The sequence below is a fragment of the Schistocerca cancellata genome, chromosome 1, assembly GCF_023864275.1.
Source record: "Schistocerca cancellata isolate TAMUIC-IGC-003103 chromosome 1, iqSchCanc2.1, whole genome shotgun sequence".
In the NCBI taxonomy this organism is placed as follows: domain Eukaryota; kingdom Metazoa; phylum Arthropoda; class Insecta; order Orthoptera; family Acrididae; genus Schistocerca; species Schistocerca cancellata.
This window is the reverse complement of record NC_064626.1, coordinates 155166016-155184506: the sequence shown is the minus strand read 5'-3', so window position 1 is coordinate 155184506 and position 18491 is coordinate 155166016. Positions and strand designations below refer to the sequence as shown.

Below are 18491 nucleotides of genomic sequence, written 5' to 3'. Positions count from 1 at the left end.
AAAACTATTACTCAAAATAGTATTTACCTCAGTGTTCCTCCATACACCACCCTTTATCATAATTCGCGGCATGGTCGCTGTTGTATCAAATTTTCACACAAACAGTAAAATTACAAATTCTTTCACACCGCTACCAAACGAAACACCCTTCGAGAAACAACTGCGAAATGTCAACAACGCAAACAACTTCGAATGAAGATGTAAATAAACCTTGCAGGTACAAGCACAGAGTTATGTTAGACTGTGGTACAAGCATACTAGAACATGCACACTCAGTGATCTTTTTATTTATTTATTTATTTATTGTGACTAATGGCCTGAAGGCTATACATCCGGCTCTCGGTGTTTCGGAGTTTTACAGAATAAGGTTGGATTTATCAAAGAATTTTGTAATTAGTTTTAGAGTTGCGATATTATTTTTACGAAGGAGAGTTGGTAATGGTTGATGAAATCGGATTAGTTGAGTGAAATCGACTTGCTGGGTTGCACACAGTTTATATATATATATATATATATATATATATATATATATATATATATATATATATATATATATATGTGTGTGTGTGTGTGTGTGTGTGTTCCATACTGTAATTCCATCAGCATTCACAATAAGGGTTATTTGGAACGTTTGTTCGGTGAACATGGCTAGGGAATGATAATTAAATGCTCGTTGACTTAGCAAAGGGGACAGTAAGGTGAGCTGTGCACCGAATCTAGGTGGCTTGACTTTGCCGTATCAGAATTTACAAGGACTCGGCAACAAAATGTGTGAGCTGGAAGTTATTTTAAACTGTAAGCTTAAGGAGGTTTCTGTGCTGTATATCAGTGAGCAATGGTTTCGGGATACTCAGATTCGTGCAGCAAATATACCAGAATTTGATTTAATAAGTAGCTTTTGCAGGGAAACTTGTAAATGTGGTGGTGTATGCATCTATGTTAGAAGTATCGTTAAATCTAAGGAGGTAAAACTTAGCAAGGTGAAGTGGGCAGAAAAAGATTTTTAATGTAGTACTTACAGACTGTCAAACTATCATTGCTTGCATCTACAGTTCCCCATCTGGTGACTTTACCCAATTCTTATATTATATAGATGATCTTTTAAATTAATTGAGAGGCAGGTCAAAATGCACAATAGTTCTTGGTGACTTTAACATTAATTTTAACAAAAGTAATAAGAACAAGGTACAATTATTAAATCTGTTTAACACATACAACATGCAACCTACAGTGCAGGAATGGGTCTGAAACAACACTTGATCAGATATTTACTAACAAACAAAGCTGTGAGTACAATGCTGAAGTAACAGATGCAGGATTTTCTGACCACATAGCTTTAAAAATGATGATAAGGAATGAGAACAATAAGAAATACACAGTCACTGAAAAATATGTACAAAGAAGACTTATCAATGCAAGCAACATAAGGTTATTTAATAGTACCCTAAAAAGGGTGCAATGGGCCATAGAACAAACTGATGATGTAGACAAAAAGTATGACAGTTTACTCACTGATTATAAATTTGCTACAATGTAGCATTCCCGTTAAAAAGAATCAAAGTCAGTGAGAAGACAAACATATGGGTAACACAAGGGATTAAAAAATCAGATTACCACCCTTAGAAACCTAAGCAAACATACAAAAATAAATACAACAATAAAATCATTTATAGGAAATATAGAAGGGTCTATAGGAAAGTTTTACAGGCAGCAAAAAAGCTAGGCAATGATTCATACATTAATGCGGGAAGCAATAAATCGAAATCGATTTTGAAGGTTATAAACAACACCACAGGAAAATGTAAAACCAAGACCCATAATTTCAAAATTAAAAGTGAGGGTGAAGTGATAGAAGATGCTCAACAGGTAGCCAATATATTCAATGAACATTATGTGAACATAACACGGAACCTAATTAAAAGTCTGTGCAATTCGAACAACAAAAACATAAAAGTACCAACTTGTGAAAAGACAATGTTTCTGTACCAGTAACAGAATGTGAAGTTACAAATGATATAAATAACTCAAAAAAAGTCTTGTGGTATTGACAGAATTCCGGACAAGGTAATCAAACTTAGTTCTACCAGTATAGATACTCACCTAACTGACATTATTAATACTTCTTTCAGGACAGGGATGTTCCCATCAAAACTAAAACTCTCCATAATAAAGCCACTTCACAAAAAGGATAGCACAACTGACATAAATAATTATAGGCCAGTGTCATTATTGTCAGGTTTCTCTAAAGTAATTGAAAGAGTAATGTATGAAAGGCTAACTGACTTCCTGAATAAAACTAAAATACTGACTAATGCTCAAAACGGGTTTCGAAAGAACAGAACCACAGAAATGGCAGGCTCCCAGTTCATGAAAATACTTATACATGTATTGCACAAGAACGAATCAAGCTGCAGAATACTCATAGATTTATCTAAAATGTTTGATTTAATCAGCCATGTCTTATTGCTTATGAAACTAGAATGTTATGGGGTCCGGGGACTTGCCTTCAAATGGTTCAACTCTTATCTGTCTGACAGACAACATAAAGTACAAATATGTCATGAAGGCAAAGAGTATCTTTCAGATTTCAAAACAACAAGCTATGGATTGCCCCAGGGTTCCGTGTTAGGCCCTCTGTTGTTCTTGGTGTACATAAACGATTTGCCATCCATCTGACAGTTGCAGAAACAGTGATGTTCGCTGATGCCATTAGCATTTTTATAAAAGGATACACTGATGATACTCTACAGCAGAGTGTCTCTAGGACAATAAATGAGACAGGAAAATGGTTTAGCGATAATGCTTTGATGATAAATAAGGATTAAGCGGTATTGATGAATTTCAGTAATATTAAAAGTAAAGCTAGAAGAAGAGTAAAAGCTGAGTTAGGGAACTATGTTATTGCACAAGCTCCATACACAAAATTCCTCGGAATATGGGTGGATGAGCACTTGAGATGGGAAAAGCATCTATAAGTTTCGAGTAAAAGATTAAGTAAATACTGCTATGTGCTAAGAATGCTTCGGGAATGTTGCAACACTGAATCATTGTTGTGTGCCTATTATGCTTACATGAACAGTTTGCTTAGATATGGTGTGATCTTTTGGGGAAATACAGGTAACGCAAAACAAGCTTTCAAACTTCAAAAGGGCTATTTGAACAATGAAAGGGGTTCCCTAAAGAGTGTCATGCAGGGAAATATTTAAAGAATTTAAAATAATGACTCTTCCTAGCTTATACATCTATGAATGTGTATGCTTTCTGAAAACTCACCAGGAATTGTCAACATTAAATAATCAGGTTCATAACCATGAAACAAGTAACAGGGATGATTTTCACAGAGAATTTCATAAATTCAAGGTAGATCTTAAACAATATTTACTGACACATATTTTTTGTAGCATTGAAGAATATCTGAATATGGAAAAGTAATATTATTTATATATACTGATATAAAATATATGTGTTTATTATCCAAGTTTTTGAAACAAATTAAAAATAAGAAACTATATTGTAATTGACTACATACAAACAATTGATATTGTTAACAGATGAATAAAGAGATTGATTGCTTGACTGATAGATAACCACCATTGAAAATTGACACTATCAAAAACCTCTTATTACAGTCATCAGACCTGAATAATACTCCATAAAAGAATAAGACGACAACGAGAGGAAGAATTTCAGTTACCAGTATGCATCAAAGGGGAATATTATGGACAAATACAGCCAAACATTCCTTGGAACCCGTGGTTCCACACACTTAAGGCGAATAAAACATGTATAAGTTCCATAATTCACTAGAGATTTAGTCCACTGAGCTATGCATACGTCACCACATTACGAAAGTTGTTTTGCGTGTACATACGCCTTAGTTATGTCGAAACCGCTATCTATGAGTGTTATGCGCACATATTTGTTTGCAATGAACGAATGCCTACCATTTCTGATGTTCTACAAACAGTATAAATATTGTTTCATACTTCTAACCACCTACTTGCTACCACTGGAAACATGTTTATATAGCAATCATGCGGATTTTCGCAATGTATTTACAGCTTAGTATATTGCGGCTCTTTTCAGCACTGGCGGCTGACATATCACTTAGTGGATTTGCATCGTCATGAACACTGTTTCTTGTATAGTAGTCTCATCGTATGCTACGTTATATGTCTCGTGACGAGGACGATAACTGATGAATAGTGCTTCGCTATGATACGAAGTTTCAAGCAAATGAACAGATAGGAGTCGTTGTCAGTGGTGAACAAAAACATGCTTTAAAAGAAGTGGCGGGAATAACTTGCAGCAGGAGTTAAATATGGAATGAAGCACTGATTTCCAAGACTTCACTTCGATGTGAACCAGTGATTTTGATATTCTGCCAAGTAAGGCAACACCATTTATTTAAAAAATAGACACAAATCCCTGACAAGCAATCTAGTCAACCAACGACTTGCTATTCCTCTTCGTTTACTGACAACAGAAGTGTCAATTCAGATCCGTGATATTTATTTCATATTTCGAAGTAAGCTATATCTCAGATAGTATGTGAAGATCGAGGATGCCTAGTGGAGGTTCTGCAGGAATAAGTAAAGATAACTGAATGAGAAATGTGTGGTGACGGTGCCCTATGAAGACTGATGTTGCGTATGAAATCTGAAAGTAAGGAACAAAATGTGTTTTTTGTATTTTTGTTTAAATTTGTTTCTTCAGGCCGTTTATGGTATCTGGCTCAAGCTCACGTGTGTTTTGTGGTGTCTGATGTCCATCCTAACAAAGGATTCATTTTAATGTGTGAGCTATTTTGTTCATCGAAATCACAAGTTTTATATTATTTTGATAGCTGGTGGTGCAAGAGACATGGACAGTGGACCTTTTGGGGTGGGAGGAGGTCCCTTCCCCCATGTTGAAATACACTCTCACGGGGTGCAGGAGGCAGAAGCTCTCTCATTAGTTTGAGTATGAAAGTAGACCAAACATCAAGACTGGCGTCAAAACATACGCTGGACCGAAATAAAAACCTGAGGGAGAAGAGAATGTCCGTCCCAACTCATCTTCAACAAACAAACGAGGTATCAAACGAGATAACACTCAACCCAGGTATGACCTTACAAGAGCTACTTCCTATAGCTGGGGAAGCATCACTTTTTTGTAAGGAAAAATCTTACTTTCCTCTTAATCTTACTGTGTTAAACTTAGCCTGAGTAAGAACAAATAGTTCACTGGCAGGTATGACCTTAACGTAATGATCTTAGGTCCGGTTGTACAGTCTCCGGTTAGCAGCCGGTTAAGCGCTATTCTGGAAATAGCGCGAGAAACGCGTTTTAAGAAACAGGAATAACGCCTAATCGGAGAAAAAACTCGGGATAACATAACCGGCGATTTCTTGCCAGTTAGCGAGCTTAACCGGGGAAAAACTTTTCAAGATGGCGGAATAGTGAGAGATGCAGACAGCTATGACAATATTTTGGCAGAGGTGTTCATGAGAACGAGGAAGGAGAAGGAAATGAGATGTCGCCGATTTCAAATTTATATCGAGATTTCGCTTATCAAAGGAAGCCGTACTTCGTGTTTTCAGTCTTGTATATGAGAAACTGGTGCATATGACAGACAGGTGACACTATTTATCTGTTTTCCTCAGTAATACTGTTCGTTTATAGTAATATGCATTTGATTTCAGAACTTCGTTAATTCCATCATGTTATTCATAGAAAATAGTATTGTTTATCTGGTGTGTGTTACAATTGCTGCAGTAGTGAAAAGGGCTATTTCGCTTTATTTAGCAGGAAATGACGATTCGTAGAAGAACAGTCTTGTTTAGCTGGTTTATGTTACAGTTGCTGCAGGTAGCGAAAAGGACTATTTCGTCCTATTTAGCAGATAGTGCCATAATAGACTTAACCAAATCGAAAACCCACACCAATTATGTGTGCAGTTTGCATCTTTTTCTGTGTTTGACGAAACAACGATTTTGCGCGTAGCTAATCGTTTTGACGAAACAATACCATCAATATCAGAAAATATTGTTCCACTTTGTTTTCTATTAGAAATGTCCCCTTTTTGTAAACACTACAGCTGTGTCAAAACAACTTTACACCTTTTATTGAAAATATTAGGTTTACAGGACTGATAATACTTCAGAGCAAGGAGATTGTCTCCCACCTACCATTATTCACTGAAGACAGTGAACTATTTGTTCTTACTCAGGCTAAGTTTAACACAGTAAGATTAAGAGGAAAGGCAGATTTTTCCTTAAAAAAGTGATGTGTGTAATATATTACATGGGTACAGTAGGTTATGTCCCTCGGCAAAAATGTGTATTTATGTAGCTATATATAGTACGATAAGTACTTAAGAAGCCTCCCCAACGCTAAATAAGTCTACATCTAGATCCACACTCTGCAAACCACTGTGACATACATGGTAGAGGGTATGTCCCATTGCACCAGTTATTAAGCTTTCTTCCTGTGTACCATTACCATATAGAGCACAGGAAGAATAATTGTTTGAATGCCTCTGTGCAAGCAGTAATTATTCTAATCTTATCCTCACGATCCCTATGTGAGTGATACATAGGAGTTTGTAGTACATCCCTAGAATAATCATTTAAATCTGTTTCTTGAAACTTTGTTAATATACTTTCTCAGGATACTTTATGTCTGTATTCAACAGTCTGCAGTTCAGTTCCTTCAGTATCTCTGTGACATCCTGCCACAGATTAAACAAATCTGAGACCATTTGTGCTGCCATTTTCTGTATATGTTTACTGTCCACTGTTAGTCCTATCTGATACAGGTCCCACACACTTGACCAATATTCTAGGCTGGGTCGCACAAGTGATTTTTAAGCAATCTCTTTTGTAGACTGATTGCACTTTCCCAGTATTCTACCAATAAACCGAATTCTACCACACACATTATCCACAATTAAACTTATGTGATTGTTTCATTTCTTGTCCCTGCAATGTGTTACACCCGGTATTTCTATTAGTTCGCCAATTCCAGCAGTGACTCATTGATATTGTAGTCATAGGATAATCCATTATTCCGTTTTGTGAAGTGCAAAATTTTACATTTCTGAACATTTGGAACAAGTTGCCAATCTTTACACCACTTTGAAACCTTATCAAGTTCTGATTGAATATTTATGCAGCTTCTCTCAGATAGAAAGATAACTGCATTATCTGCAAAAAGCCTTATTTAACTAGCAATATTGTCTGCAATGTCATTAATATACAACACGAACAGAAAGGGTCCCAATACACTTCCCTGGAGCACACCCAAAGTTAATTCTACATCTGACGATGACTCTACATCCAAGATAACATTCTGTATCTTCCCTACCAAAAAATCCTCAATCTAGTCACAAATTTCACTTGAGACCTCATATGATCAGACTTTTACAATAAGTGAAGGTGTAGTACTGAGTAAAATGCTTTTCGGAAATCAAGAAACACTGCATCTACCTAGCTGCCTTGATCCAAAGCTTTCAGCATGTCATGAAAGAAAATTGGAAGTTGGATTTCATATGATCGATATTTTTGAAATGCGTGCTGGTTGGCATTGAGGAGGTCATTCTGTTTATGATGCCTCATGACATTCGAGCTCAGAATACATTCTAGGATTCTACAACAAATCGATGTCAAGGATACTGGACAGCAGTTTTGTGGATGACTTCTACTACCCTTTGTGTAGACATGTGTGACCTGTGCCTTTTTCCAAGAACGGGGCACAGTTTTTTGTTCAAGGGATCTATGATAGATTATAGTTAACAGAGGGTCTACTTGACCGCAAATTCAGACAGGGATTCCATCGAGACCTGGAGCTTTGTTCAGTTTTAACGGCTCTCAACTTATTTAATTCATTGTTTCAGTAGTACAAGGATTAAACTGGTGTAATTCTCCTTTGTAAAGGAGCATTGGAAAATGGAGTTAAGCGTTTCAGCTTTCTCTTTGCTGCCCCTCATTTCAGTTCCTATCTCATTCGCTAGTTACTGGACACTAACTTTGGTGCCATTAACAGCCCTTACATATGGCCAGAATCTCTTTGTATGACTATAATATCAATGAAATACTGGTGCGTAAAGTTACGACTATTGCTGTGATTTTTTTTCTTTGAAAGTGAGAACCAGTCAACTATATACCAGTTGAAACTTCCTGGCAGATTAAAACTGTGTGCCTGACCGAGACTCGAACTCGGGACTCCCGCATTCGAGTCTCGGACCGCACACAGTTTTAATCTGCCAGGAAGTTTCATATCAGCGCACACTCCGCTGCAGAGTGAAAATCTCATTCTATATACCAGTTCTTTCCATAGTAGTATGTATTGTACAAAGTATTTCAGGAGAAGCTCCCTCACAATTAAATAAACGTGCCGGTCATGTGCAGTATTTTCTAAATTGCGTGAAAAATTTTTATTCATTACCAGAAAACTGAACTTCTTCCTTTGCTTTTGCAAGTAATTGAAACACCAAGAGAAATATATATGCACCGCTATCAGAATATATTTCGTCTGAATAAGGGCTTCATTTGAATGTGTTTTCTTGTTTTGAAAAGAAATCTCCTGAAATAACCAACCTGTAAATTTGCTTTCATACTTTACATTCGCCTGACAGTGAGACTAGGTCACGGTTTGATTCTGTCTCACAAGCCCCAGGCTTTTCCAGTTCCTTGTTCTGATGACAAATTGTAGTTATTTGTACCAGACAAGAAAGTTGTTTTCAATATTCACTCACATTTACATGTGTTAATGTTTAATTTGTAAATTATTAACAACAAGTCCCAGATGCCCTCAAGAGCATGAAGGTGAATAATAAAGTTTTTACAGATGATATCGCATGAACCAAAACAATCACATTTACAGTTTGCTCTCTTTGTCCACTACTGATGATATTACCTACTACACTACAGTGACAGACACCAATTGGACACTTTCTCTTGTGTCATAAGTTCTGAAACAATGAAATGCCAGTAACCCATTATCTGATATTTAATATCAATAAATTGTACCTTTTCGAGAGATTCTCAAGGACATTAGTTATAATACGATTATCTTATAAAACACACCAATTTCGTGCTTGACGAAATCCAGTATGGCCTAATGTAGATGCTTCAGCTAAAGTGTAACTTTGAAAGAAGCACAGACACAGCACCTCTTTAGTTGCATATGCAACTAAACGTGACTTTTCCATAAAATTTCGGGAGTGCAGCCGCATAAGTTCAGCTTCTTCTTCTAGTATTTCGGCTGAATACCGTCCACCCAACTTCAGAGTAAGCCAAGGTGACTAACGCTCCAGCACTAGCTCTGTCCATTTAAACTCGAGGACCAAACCACTGTGTATGTGGCCAAAGATACACAAGGCGCCAGTGGCATTGATAGACAGCAAAGAGGTGTAACATATGCATGGAAATTAAATCTATGGCTGCACAGTCGATCCACACAGTGATATTGATGTGTCATGGAGATCTGCATCATCGCGAAGTCTTTGTGATTTAATTACAGAAATTGCCAGATTTTATGATTTGTCCAAGTTGAATCCACTGTCTCTATTAAAAATTGGTTGCCAACCGAATTGCAATTGCTTCTTTCACTATTGAGTCCCAGAAAGCTGAAGTCGAGGATAATACGTTGACATTATCATACATGGAAAGCTATAAACCCATGTTTTTCCTGCCAGACATAGGAAGCCTTTCGTCAAAAATAGAATGGATCCTCAGTAAACACAAAGTGAAAGTGATTTTTCGCCATCCAGCAAAGACTGCGGCATTCTTTGGTTTTGTTAAAGGTGATATGGTGCTTTGGAAGAGTGGGGCTTATAAGATCCCCTGTGAGTGCAGCTGTTTTTACATTGGTCAAACTACACATTCAGTTCAGGAGAGATGCACAGACCGCCACAGGTACACCTGTCTCTTACAAGCTAATAAATCTGTGGTAGTGGAGCACTGTATTAACACAGTCCACTCTATGGTGTACGATAATATCGAAATATTAGCCTCGACTTCATTTTTCTGGGACTCAGTCGTGAAAGAAGCAACTGAAATTCGGTTGGCGACGAATGTAATTAATTGAGATAGTGGCTTCATCTTGGACAAATCATGGAATCCGGAAATTTCTGTAATTAAACCACAAAGACGACATGACGGTGTAGTTCTCTGTGACACATCAATATCACCGTGTGGATTGACTCCCCAGCAATAGATATAATTTCCATGCATATGTTGCACCTCTTTGCCACCTATCAACATTTCTGGTGCCTTGTGTATCTTTGGCTGCATACGCAGTGTTTGGTCCTCGAGTTTAAAAGGACAGAGCAAGTGCTGGAGCGTTCGCCACCACAGCTCACACTGAAGATGGCTGTATAGTATTCAGCCGAAATATTAGAAAAAGATGCTTAATTTATGCTCCTGCACGCCCAAAATGTTATGGAACAGTCTTTACGCCACAAAAACTTGAAAATGCAAAAACATACCTTTATTTGCATCACAGACATACATTACTAGACTGCCAAAAATGCATATTTTACTGAGGGCTGACGTTTGGTGAGGAAAGATGGCGGCGTCATCAAGTTCGTGCACAGTACTACTACGATTTTTCTGAAACCAAATGTCATTGTAACCTTTATTAGGTGGTCTAATCAAGTTCTACACTAAATGAAATACAAAATTTACTTAACCTTGCAACCTCAAGTAATGAAAAACCTGCAACTGCAATTCGGCATATTCGTGTATGAAAACTAGTGCGACTACATGGAATATACCAGATGAACTTGTGTCAGTTTGACATATGTGGCCTGTTAAGCCATTCCATTTCATGTAAATGTCTTAAACAGTCCAGAGTGCTATGTATCGTCTCCTGTCATATTTTTCTCTGTAAGAATATTTGGAAAAAAATTACTTAATATTTTTTCTGTAATATGTGACAAACATTGAATTTTTTTCATGTGAAGGGCATTGAGTGAAAAGGACAAAGACAATAAGCACACTTTGTTATCCATGTACACAATGATTAAACAAGGCAATATAGAGGGTGTCCCAGCTATCTTGTCCACCCAAAATATCTCTGGAACAATAACAGCTATTGGAAAACGACTTTCACCGGTATCAATGTAGGGCTGGGGCCCATGAATGTACATACTTTGAAACATTCTGAAACGATAGCATATGTATTTTTTAACACAAACTTATGTTTTTTTAAATGGACCTCCTATGTTTTTTCTTCAGCAATCCATAGCATGACAAAGCACATACACAATGGCGTTGATTGCATCGCAATATTCCCATTACATCACGAGATATTAAGACCCGAAGTTGACGCTTGAAACACCCGACATGCACTGCTAGCGCACGTCCTGAGGCTCAAGCGTGAACCCCATGCTGCCCGTAATCACGATGTGATTGACATGCGTAATCACACTTCCATACTTATCAAGAGGTCCAAAACGAATAATAGGGTCTGCTGCCATCCTGCTGCCATTACGGGCAGCATGGGGTTCACGACTGAGCCTCAGCACGTGCGCTAGCAGCGCATGTCGGGTGTTTCAAGCATCAACTTCGCGTCTTAATAGCTCGGGATGTAATGGGAATATTGCGATGCAATCAACGCTATTGTGTATGTACTTTGTCATGCAATGGATTGCTGAAAAAAATATAGGAGGTCCATTAAAAAAACATAAGTTTGTGTTAAAAAACACATATGCTATCGTTTTAGAGTGTTTCCAAATATGTACATTCATGGGCCCCAGCCCTACATTGATGCCGGTGAAAGTCGTTTTCCAATAGCTGTTATTGTTCCAGAGATATTTTGGGTGGACAAGATAGCTGGGACACCCTGTATACTCCGTTAATTTTCATTTTTCTGATAAAAGAGACGACATTGTACCTTTACGAGCAGTATTGTTGACCTAGCAAGATGCACTCTTCCTACCTTCTGTATTAAGATGTCTGTAATAAGCGTAATAATTGTTAATTTAGCTAAATCGTATTCAGAATACAAAATGTTATTTGTTATTATTGAAACTCTCTTTTATTTATGGAAGAATTGCGTCATTTCCTGCGGTTGTTAAAAGTTTTATTAGTTGCTATCTTACCCTATTGTTGTCCGCCATTATGGTCGGTATAACTATTTTTGGTAATCACAGCACTTCTAGCCAAGATATTATTGAGATAACTAATTTTGATTATGCATTTATTAAAATGTTTAAATGGCTCCATCGTTATATTCATTTCCTGATGCAAATTTTGCTGTACTGGGCCACAAATATAAAGTACATTATTTCCCACATATATGCCAGTACAGAGAAGGCTATAATTAAATATGCTTCCTGGAATTAAAATTTGCACATTGTTGTGATCAAAGATGTACCGGTATAGTTTTGCAAGACAATCAGGGGAGTCCTACACACATTTTTTTCTCCTCTGACCGTATGTACACAGAGCTAGACGATGACTAAGTTCTGAATTGACAGAACCACTTCTTTTATTCGAGCTGTTATTGAGTACATAGCCGAGTGTGCTGGATTTTTTAGCCAAATCGCTAGCGCTCTTCACACAAATACATTATGATGACCTTTGATATGTGCACTCTCATTAGTCAACGACTGTGTGAAGTTTGGCTGAAGTAAATGAGCTTGAAGAAAGTATATATAGTTGGAGTTCTACTGACAAAGTATCTTCTAAAAATTAACTTCTTCATAAATTTATTTCAGGCTCAAATTCATTATTTTCTTTATATTATTCCATTTTAAAATTGGAGAACAAACGTGAGCAATTGATGAATGTGATTTTGAACAACAAAATTAAAAACAAAAATAGAGAAAATTATATCTAAAGTGAAGTATGTTCCTACATTAAAGTAAATGGAACTTACCTCACTGCCATCTGTTGACAGAAGTTAATATCTAGTTAGTTCACACTAGCTATCATAGATGTCTATACTGCTCTGAAAGTACAGCTTGAAACATATAAAATGCAACAAGTGAATAGCTTGAAACATATAAATGCAACAAACCCAATATTTGTTATAAAATGCAAAAAACCGAATTTTTCTTCAATTACATTCGTATGGAAACTACAGTAGGCCATATACCGAATTTCATCAAAATATCTTAATAAACAAAAAAAGTCGATTCCCAGAAATCCTTTAACAAGTAAGATACTAAAATTTTCAGTTTTTATTTTTGCTCTCCCTTAAAATGTTTCAGGAATGTGTATAAGCATGAAGTTAACACTTTTATAATTTTTTACAGTTTTAATCATTTATATAGAAGCAAAAATTAATAATTAAAAATTTGCAGAAAAACAATCTATGATGTACATCATATGTAAGATTCTTTTTAGCATATAAAACTACATAAGCAAGTGTATCATTTGGAATTTTCTCATTAAAACTTGCACAAAGTTGTATAGTTGTTTTCTGTATACTTGCAACATTCTTTCTATGTGTCATATTGATTGATAATTAGTTATAAAACTAATTGCACTAACATTAATATCTGATTTTAGTAAAGTAATTCAATTAAAATCTAAAAATGAATCATACGGTTTTAGAAAATTATTTGGCCGATCAATATTCCACATTTCTTGAGGAAAAACGTCTTTTCCATCATTTCTTATATAAATATTCTGTAGTTTAACTTGTTCAGATAATGATGAATCAACTAATTAATTATTTTTACGATTTGTCTGAAATACAACAAAAACAAAATATGGCATATGAAATTCTGTAGTGTTATAGTAATTTGTAACATCTATATATTATTTGTATTTTCTCCATATAGAAAGTTTTTCCAAGTATTAGAAATAAATTGAACCACAATGTCAGAAAGTATTGCTTTTGATATCTCTGTACTTAGAAAATAGTCAACCATTATTTTCAAACTTGTTTTTACTAGTAGCCCTGTTTAATGCATACAGTTTTATAAATTTTGAGAATAAAAATGTAATTCAAACCATCATTTGATTTTGGCAATGATCCCACATGATATATCTGTTTTTTCAAATTTGTGGTTTGCCTGTAGCCCCTATATGTTTGATTACTAACTTTTACACACTGACATTTGTCATAGTTAGCAAATTTCTTTCTGACTCCCCTGATAGTCTTGCAAAACTATAACGGTACATCTTTGATCACCACAATCTCCAAAACTGACAAGCATATTGTAGTGTAATTGTAACATGGTTAATTACGTTTGTCACAGAGCTTCTTACAATCCTTTAAACTGTAAAAAGGTTAAGACAGACTATTACATCCAATGCTTTGGTGTCTTTTTGCACACCAAAAGCAAGAATAACATATGAATGTGATCTCTTTTGGTTCCAGGGGTCGAAACTTTAGGGTTCATATATCTGTGTACATATTGATAGGTAACTGGTTTTTTTAATTTTAATTCCAGGAAGCATATTTAATTATAGCCTTCTCTGTACTGAACCTATGTGGGAAATAATGTATTTTACATCTGTGGTCCAGTACGGCAAAATTTATTAGATAAACCAGCAACCACTTCTGTTCTTGTTCAAGTTCGTAATTTGGTTCATTTTTAACAACAGGTACACGAATTTCCATAGATTCTATGACAGTTTTACCTTCTTTAGGAAGAGTACCTTTTATTTCAATTCCATCATCATTTTTATCTGTCCAATGAAGAATTATGTCTCCAGAAGATGAACTACGTGTAAAAATTACAGTTAAATCTCCTTCTCATATAATTTCTTTACAATCTTTAAGAAATCCACCAAGTAGTGACAATGGATGAAGTACTTCATTTCTTTTATTATTTACTTTTCCTGTGTTAAATATATGTCCCTCTAAACTTATCTTGTTAGTAACATATGAAGTTAAATGTAATAAAACTGTTGATGAAATAAAACGATGTTCAGTTCTAGATAAAATATTATTTTCTTTCTTTATTGTTACAAAGTCAAGCAATTTAACTAAAAAATTGTCAATTAATGATTTATTTAATTTTCTGTCATAAGTTGGATAATGTGTTCCATCATTTCCAATAATACTAAAATTCATATACAATTGTGAATGATATGAATGAAGTGAACGACCACCAATATTTATTTCACTTTCTGTACCTTTGTTAGGAACATTTAAATTATTTTTAGTTTTCTCATTCACAGGGAATGAGTCAAACTGATAACTTTCAATTTTAATCATGATTCTCATAACAATTACTTATATATTAAAGAAAATATTTATTAACATATTAAGATATTTCCAAATATAATTGTTACAGTAGGACCATTAAAGTCAATTAAATTATCATTTTCGTGAGTTATAGTAACTTCTAAATCTTGATTTGTGTTAAAGATAGGAACATTTACAGGATGTTTTGGTTCATGAATTATTGGTCCAGCAAACTCTGCATTATGTTTAAATGCAGAAATAATATTAGTTTCTATATGAAAATAAACATTATGTTTTACATCAGAAAGATTAAAATTTATATTTATTAACTCCAAAGGAATTATTTTAGGAACATCTTTAGCTATGGCTTTTTCATTAGCTTCAACTACTTATTACTAAAACCAAGTAAACTTCCAACACTATCTTCTATATCCAAATACAATTTTACATCACTTTCCATAATAATTATATTTTAAATTTCATCTGCTATAATATGCACATTAGGTTTTTTCAAATGGATAAATTATTTAAATTTTTAAAGCTATATTGACCTACAGGAATTTCTATCGTTTCTCCATCACAAGAAAATTTGTTATTTTTTGTTGTAATATTTGCAGTTAAAAATGTTGAATAAAAACCAACTAATGAAACATTAGAATAACTATCATGTATTGGAACAGTTCATCTTCTTCTAAGTATTGAAGATTTATCACTAAGTTCAAATAATCTACTGATTTGCTACTGTAAAAATTATTTAATAAATGAACAAAACAGATTGGGAACCATAAGTAAAAATTCAAAATAAATTAAAAAGCAAACATGGTAAATTTTTACCAAATTCTGTTAGATGTGCATAATTTGGCCAAGTGGTTGTGGTAAAAAAAAGTTAATGATTGATAATTATATTTTAGCTCCAGGATGGACACACTGGAATAAAATTAAAAAATTATATATTTATTCGAAAAGTTTATACTAACCAACGTATCAAGAATTTATAAAACAATGTAAAAAATTGAAGATAAATTAAAAAACAAATTGTTGGTTTTATTGAAAATAATGAAGAAATTATTCCTTTAGATTAATGTGAAGAAAATTCAATTATTGTGTTTGAAGATTTTATTCTAGAAAATCATGACTTGTAAGAAAATATTTTATTAGAGGCAGGCACAGAAGCATAGATAGATTGTACTTGGCTCAAACATATCAAAAAATACCAAAGCAGGTAGTTAGAGATATTTCAAATTTTTTAAATGTATTTAGACAAAATGATTCAAATTTAAATCAAATTTATCATGAGTTTGTTGGTGGAGATTTAAAGTTTGATAATTTAAAAGAAATGTGTAATAAATTTTTTATGATGAGTTTGAATTTTTCACAAAAGATATGTCTAGAAAACCAAATGAAGGTAAATTTAGAAATAAAATACAACATTTCTTAATAACATGAACATTAAATAAAAACATTATCATTTACATTAACATCAAACATAATCATAAACATACACGTAATAGTAAATGTAGATGTAAACATAAAAATAAACATAAAAATAAATGTAAACATTAATCATAACTAATGTTTGTTCTTCCTTAATAGATGTTTGCAATGTATGTTGAAGAAGTTGTTAAAAAAGCTAAACAAAATTGAATGAAAGCTGAAGAATTAAATGAACAATATAAGCTTTGGGAAAAGAAACCAAGAACAAAATACCAAAAATATAAAAAGGAAGATCAAACTGTTACTGATGCTATTGAAAAAGTAAAACAAGGTATTGAAGGTTTAAGTGATAATGTTTTAAGAGAAATTTAAGAAAATTGAAAAGTTGAAAAAAAAAGATTCCATTTTGTCATATAGAAGATTTTGAGATTTATCACCACTTCAAAAACTATCAGATTATATTACTGGAAAATATGATTATACATTACGTGAATCAGAAATTAAAGAGACATTTAATAAACATCAAGAAGAAAACGATAGTAAAAAGATAAATGAAACTAAAAAAATAAATGTTAGTGAAAGAATATTAAAATATATTAATTGTAGTGAGAATGAAGTATGTGGCTAAAAACCTGTTGGTATGTTTAAATATTTTGGTAGTTTACCTGTAGAATTTAATGGTGATAAATTAAAAATTGGTGAAAAAACAAATGAAGGTACAGATGGATTAAGGAGACATTCAACTGAAAAACAAATTACTATAGACGATTTAAATGAAAAAATTAATGATGAAGACTTATCAAAATATGTAGATATATTACTAAATTCAGGAGCATTATATCCTGAAAATAATAATAATAAAAAAAAGATATAGCAAAGGAAATAAATATTTATATTTAATAAAAAAATTGTTGAAGATTTTTTCAAACTAAAGAAGAAAATCAACTATACATTCTTCAGATTTTAGTTCTCAAGCAAAATAAAAAATATGCTAGGGTTTAGTTTAAAAATATACAGATAAATCAATTGAATATATTTGCTTAAATGATGTTAGACAATAAATTGATAGATTAGCAGTAATTAATGGTGTACAATTAGCTGAAAATAAAAATTATCATAATGAAAATGTTAGTATTGCAGAAATGTTAACAAATACATTTAACGATTTTGTAATTAATAATCCTGAAGGAATTCCATATTTAAATAGATTTTTAAATAATCTTTGGCATACGTTTTGGAAAAGTGATATCTATGGAAAAAGATTAGTAAATTGGGTTCTAAATAACGTTCCAATGCCTGAGATGTATCTACCAGAATTTAATTACTATAGACCGATCACTAAACATGAAGAAAGACTAAAACGTGGTGATCCAGGAATTAAGCCATTAGATGAAGCTTGTAAAATAGTTATTACTTATACAGATAATAAAGTCAGTAACAAAAGAAAGAATGCATGCAAGAGATGCTTCATTTAGTGAAAAAGTTGCAGCAACAACTATTACAGGAAAAATGTGTTGATAACTAAAATTAGGAATGAGATTTGATGTTGAAGAAAATGGTTGGGGATTATAAAAATCTTTAAACTATACAAAAAATCTTTATAAAATTTTTAACTATATGAATGTATAACTTTACAATTGATTATACTTTGTGCCTAGTGGTAAAACAAACCGAAAATCAATTAAATTAATGTTAAATAATGAACAATTAAATTCAATTGACCCATTTTTAACACATCTTGAAAAAAGGAAAAATATGATTACATATTAGGTGAAGCAGAAGAAAAGGAAGTTGGTGGAAATTTGCTTGTTACGTAAGGCACACCCATTGTGATAAAAATTATTGAATTTATAAAAAAAGAAACATGGTAAAGGTTTGACACAACATGAAGGAGGATTTGTACCATTATTCTTAGCTGCATTACTT

At 33.6% G+C, this 18491-nt stretch overlaps 1 protein-coding gene across 1 annotated transcript in view; it reads right to left on the bottom strand.

The window, feature by feature from the left end:
- Window positions 1-186, bottom strand: part of LOC126167469 (cell division cycle 5-like protein) — a 95293-nt gene extending 95107 nt beyond the window's left edge. The window contains exon 1 of the mRNA XM_049920479.1: window positions 28-186. Coding sequence (XP_049776436.1) covers window positions 28-72 — 45 coding nt within the window. The 5' untranslated portion in view covers window positions 73-186. The remainder of the gene's footprint in view (window positions 1-27) is intronic.
- Window positions 187-18491: the final 18305 nt, after the last annotated feature.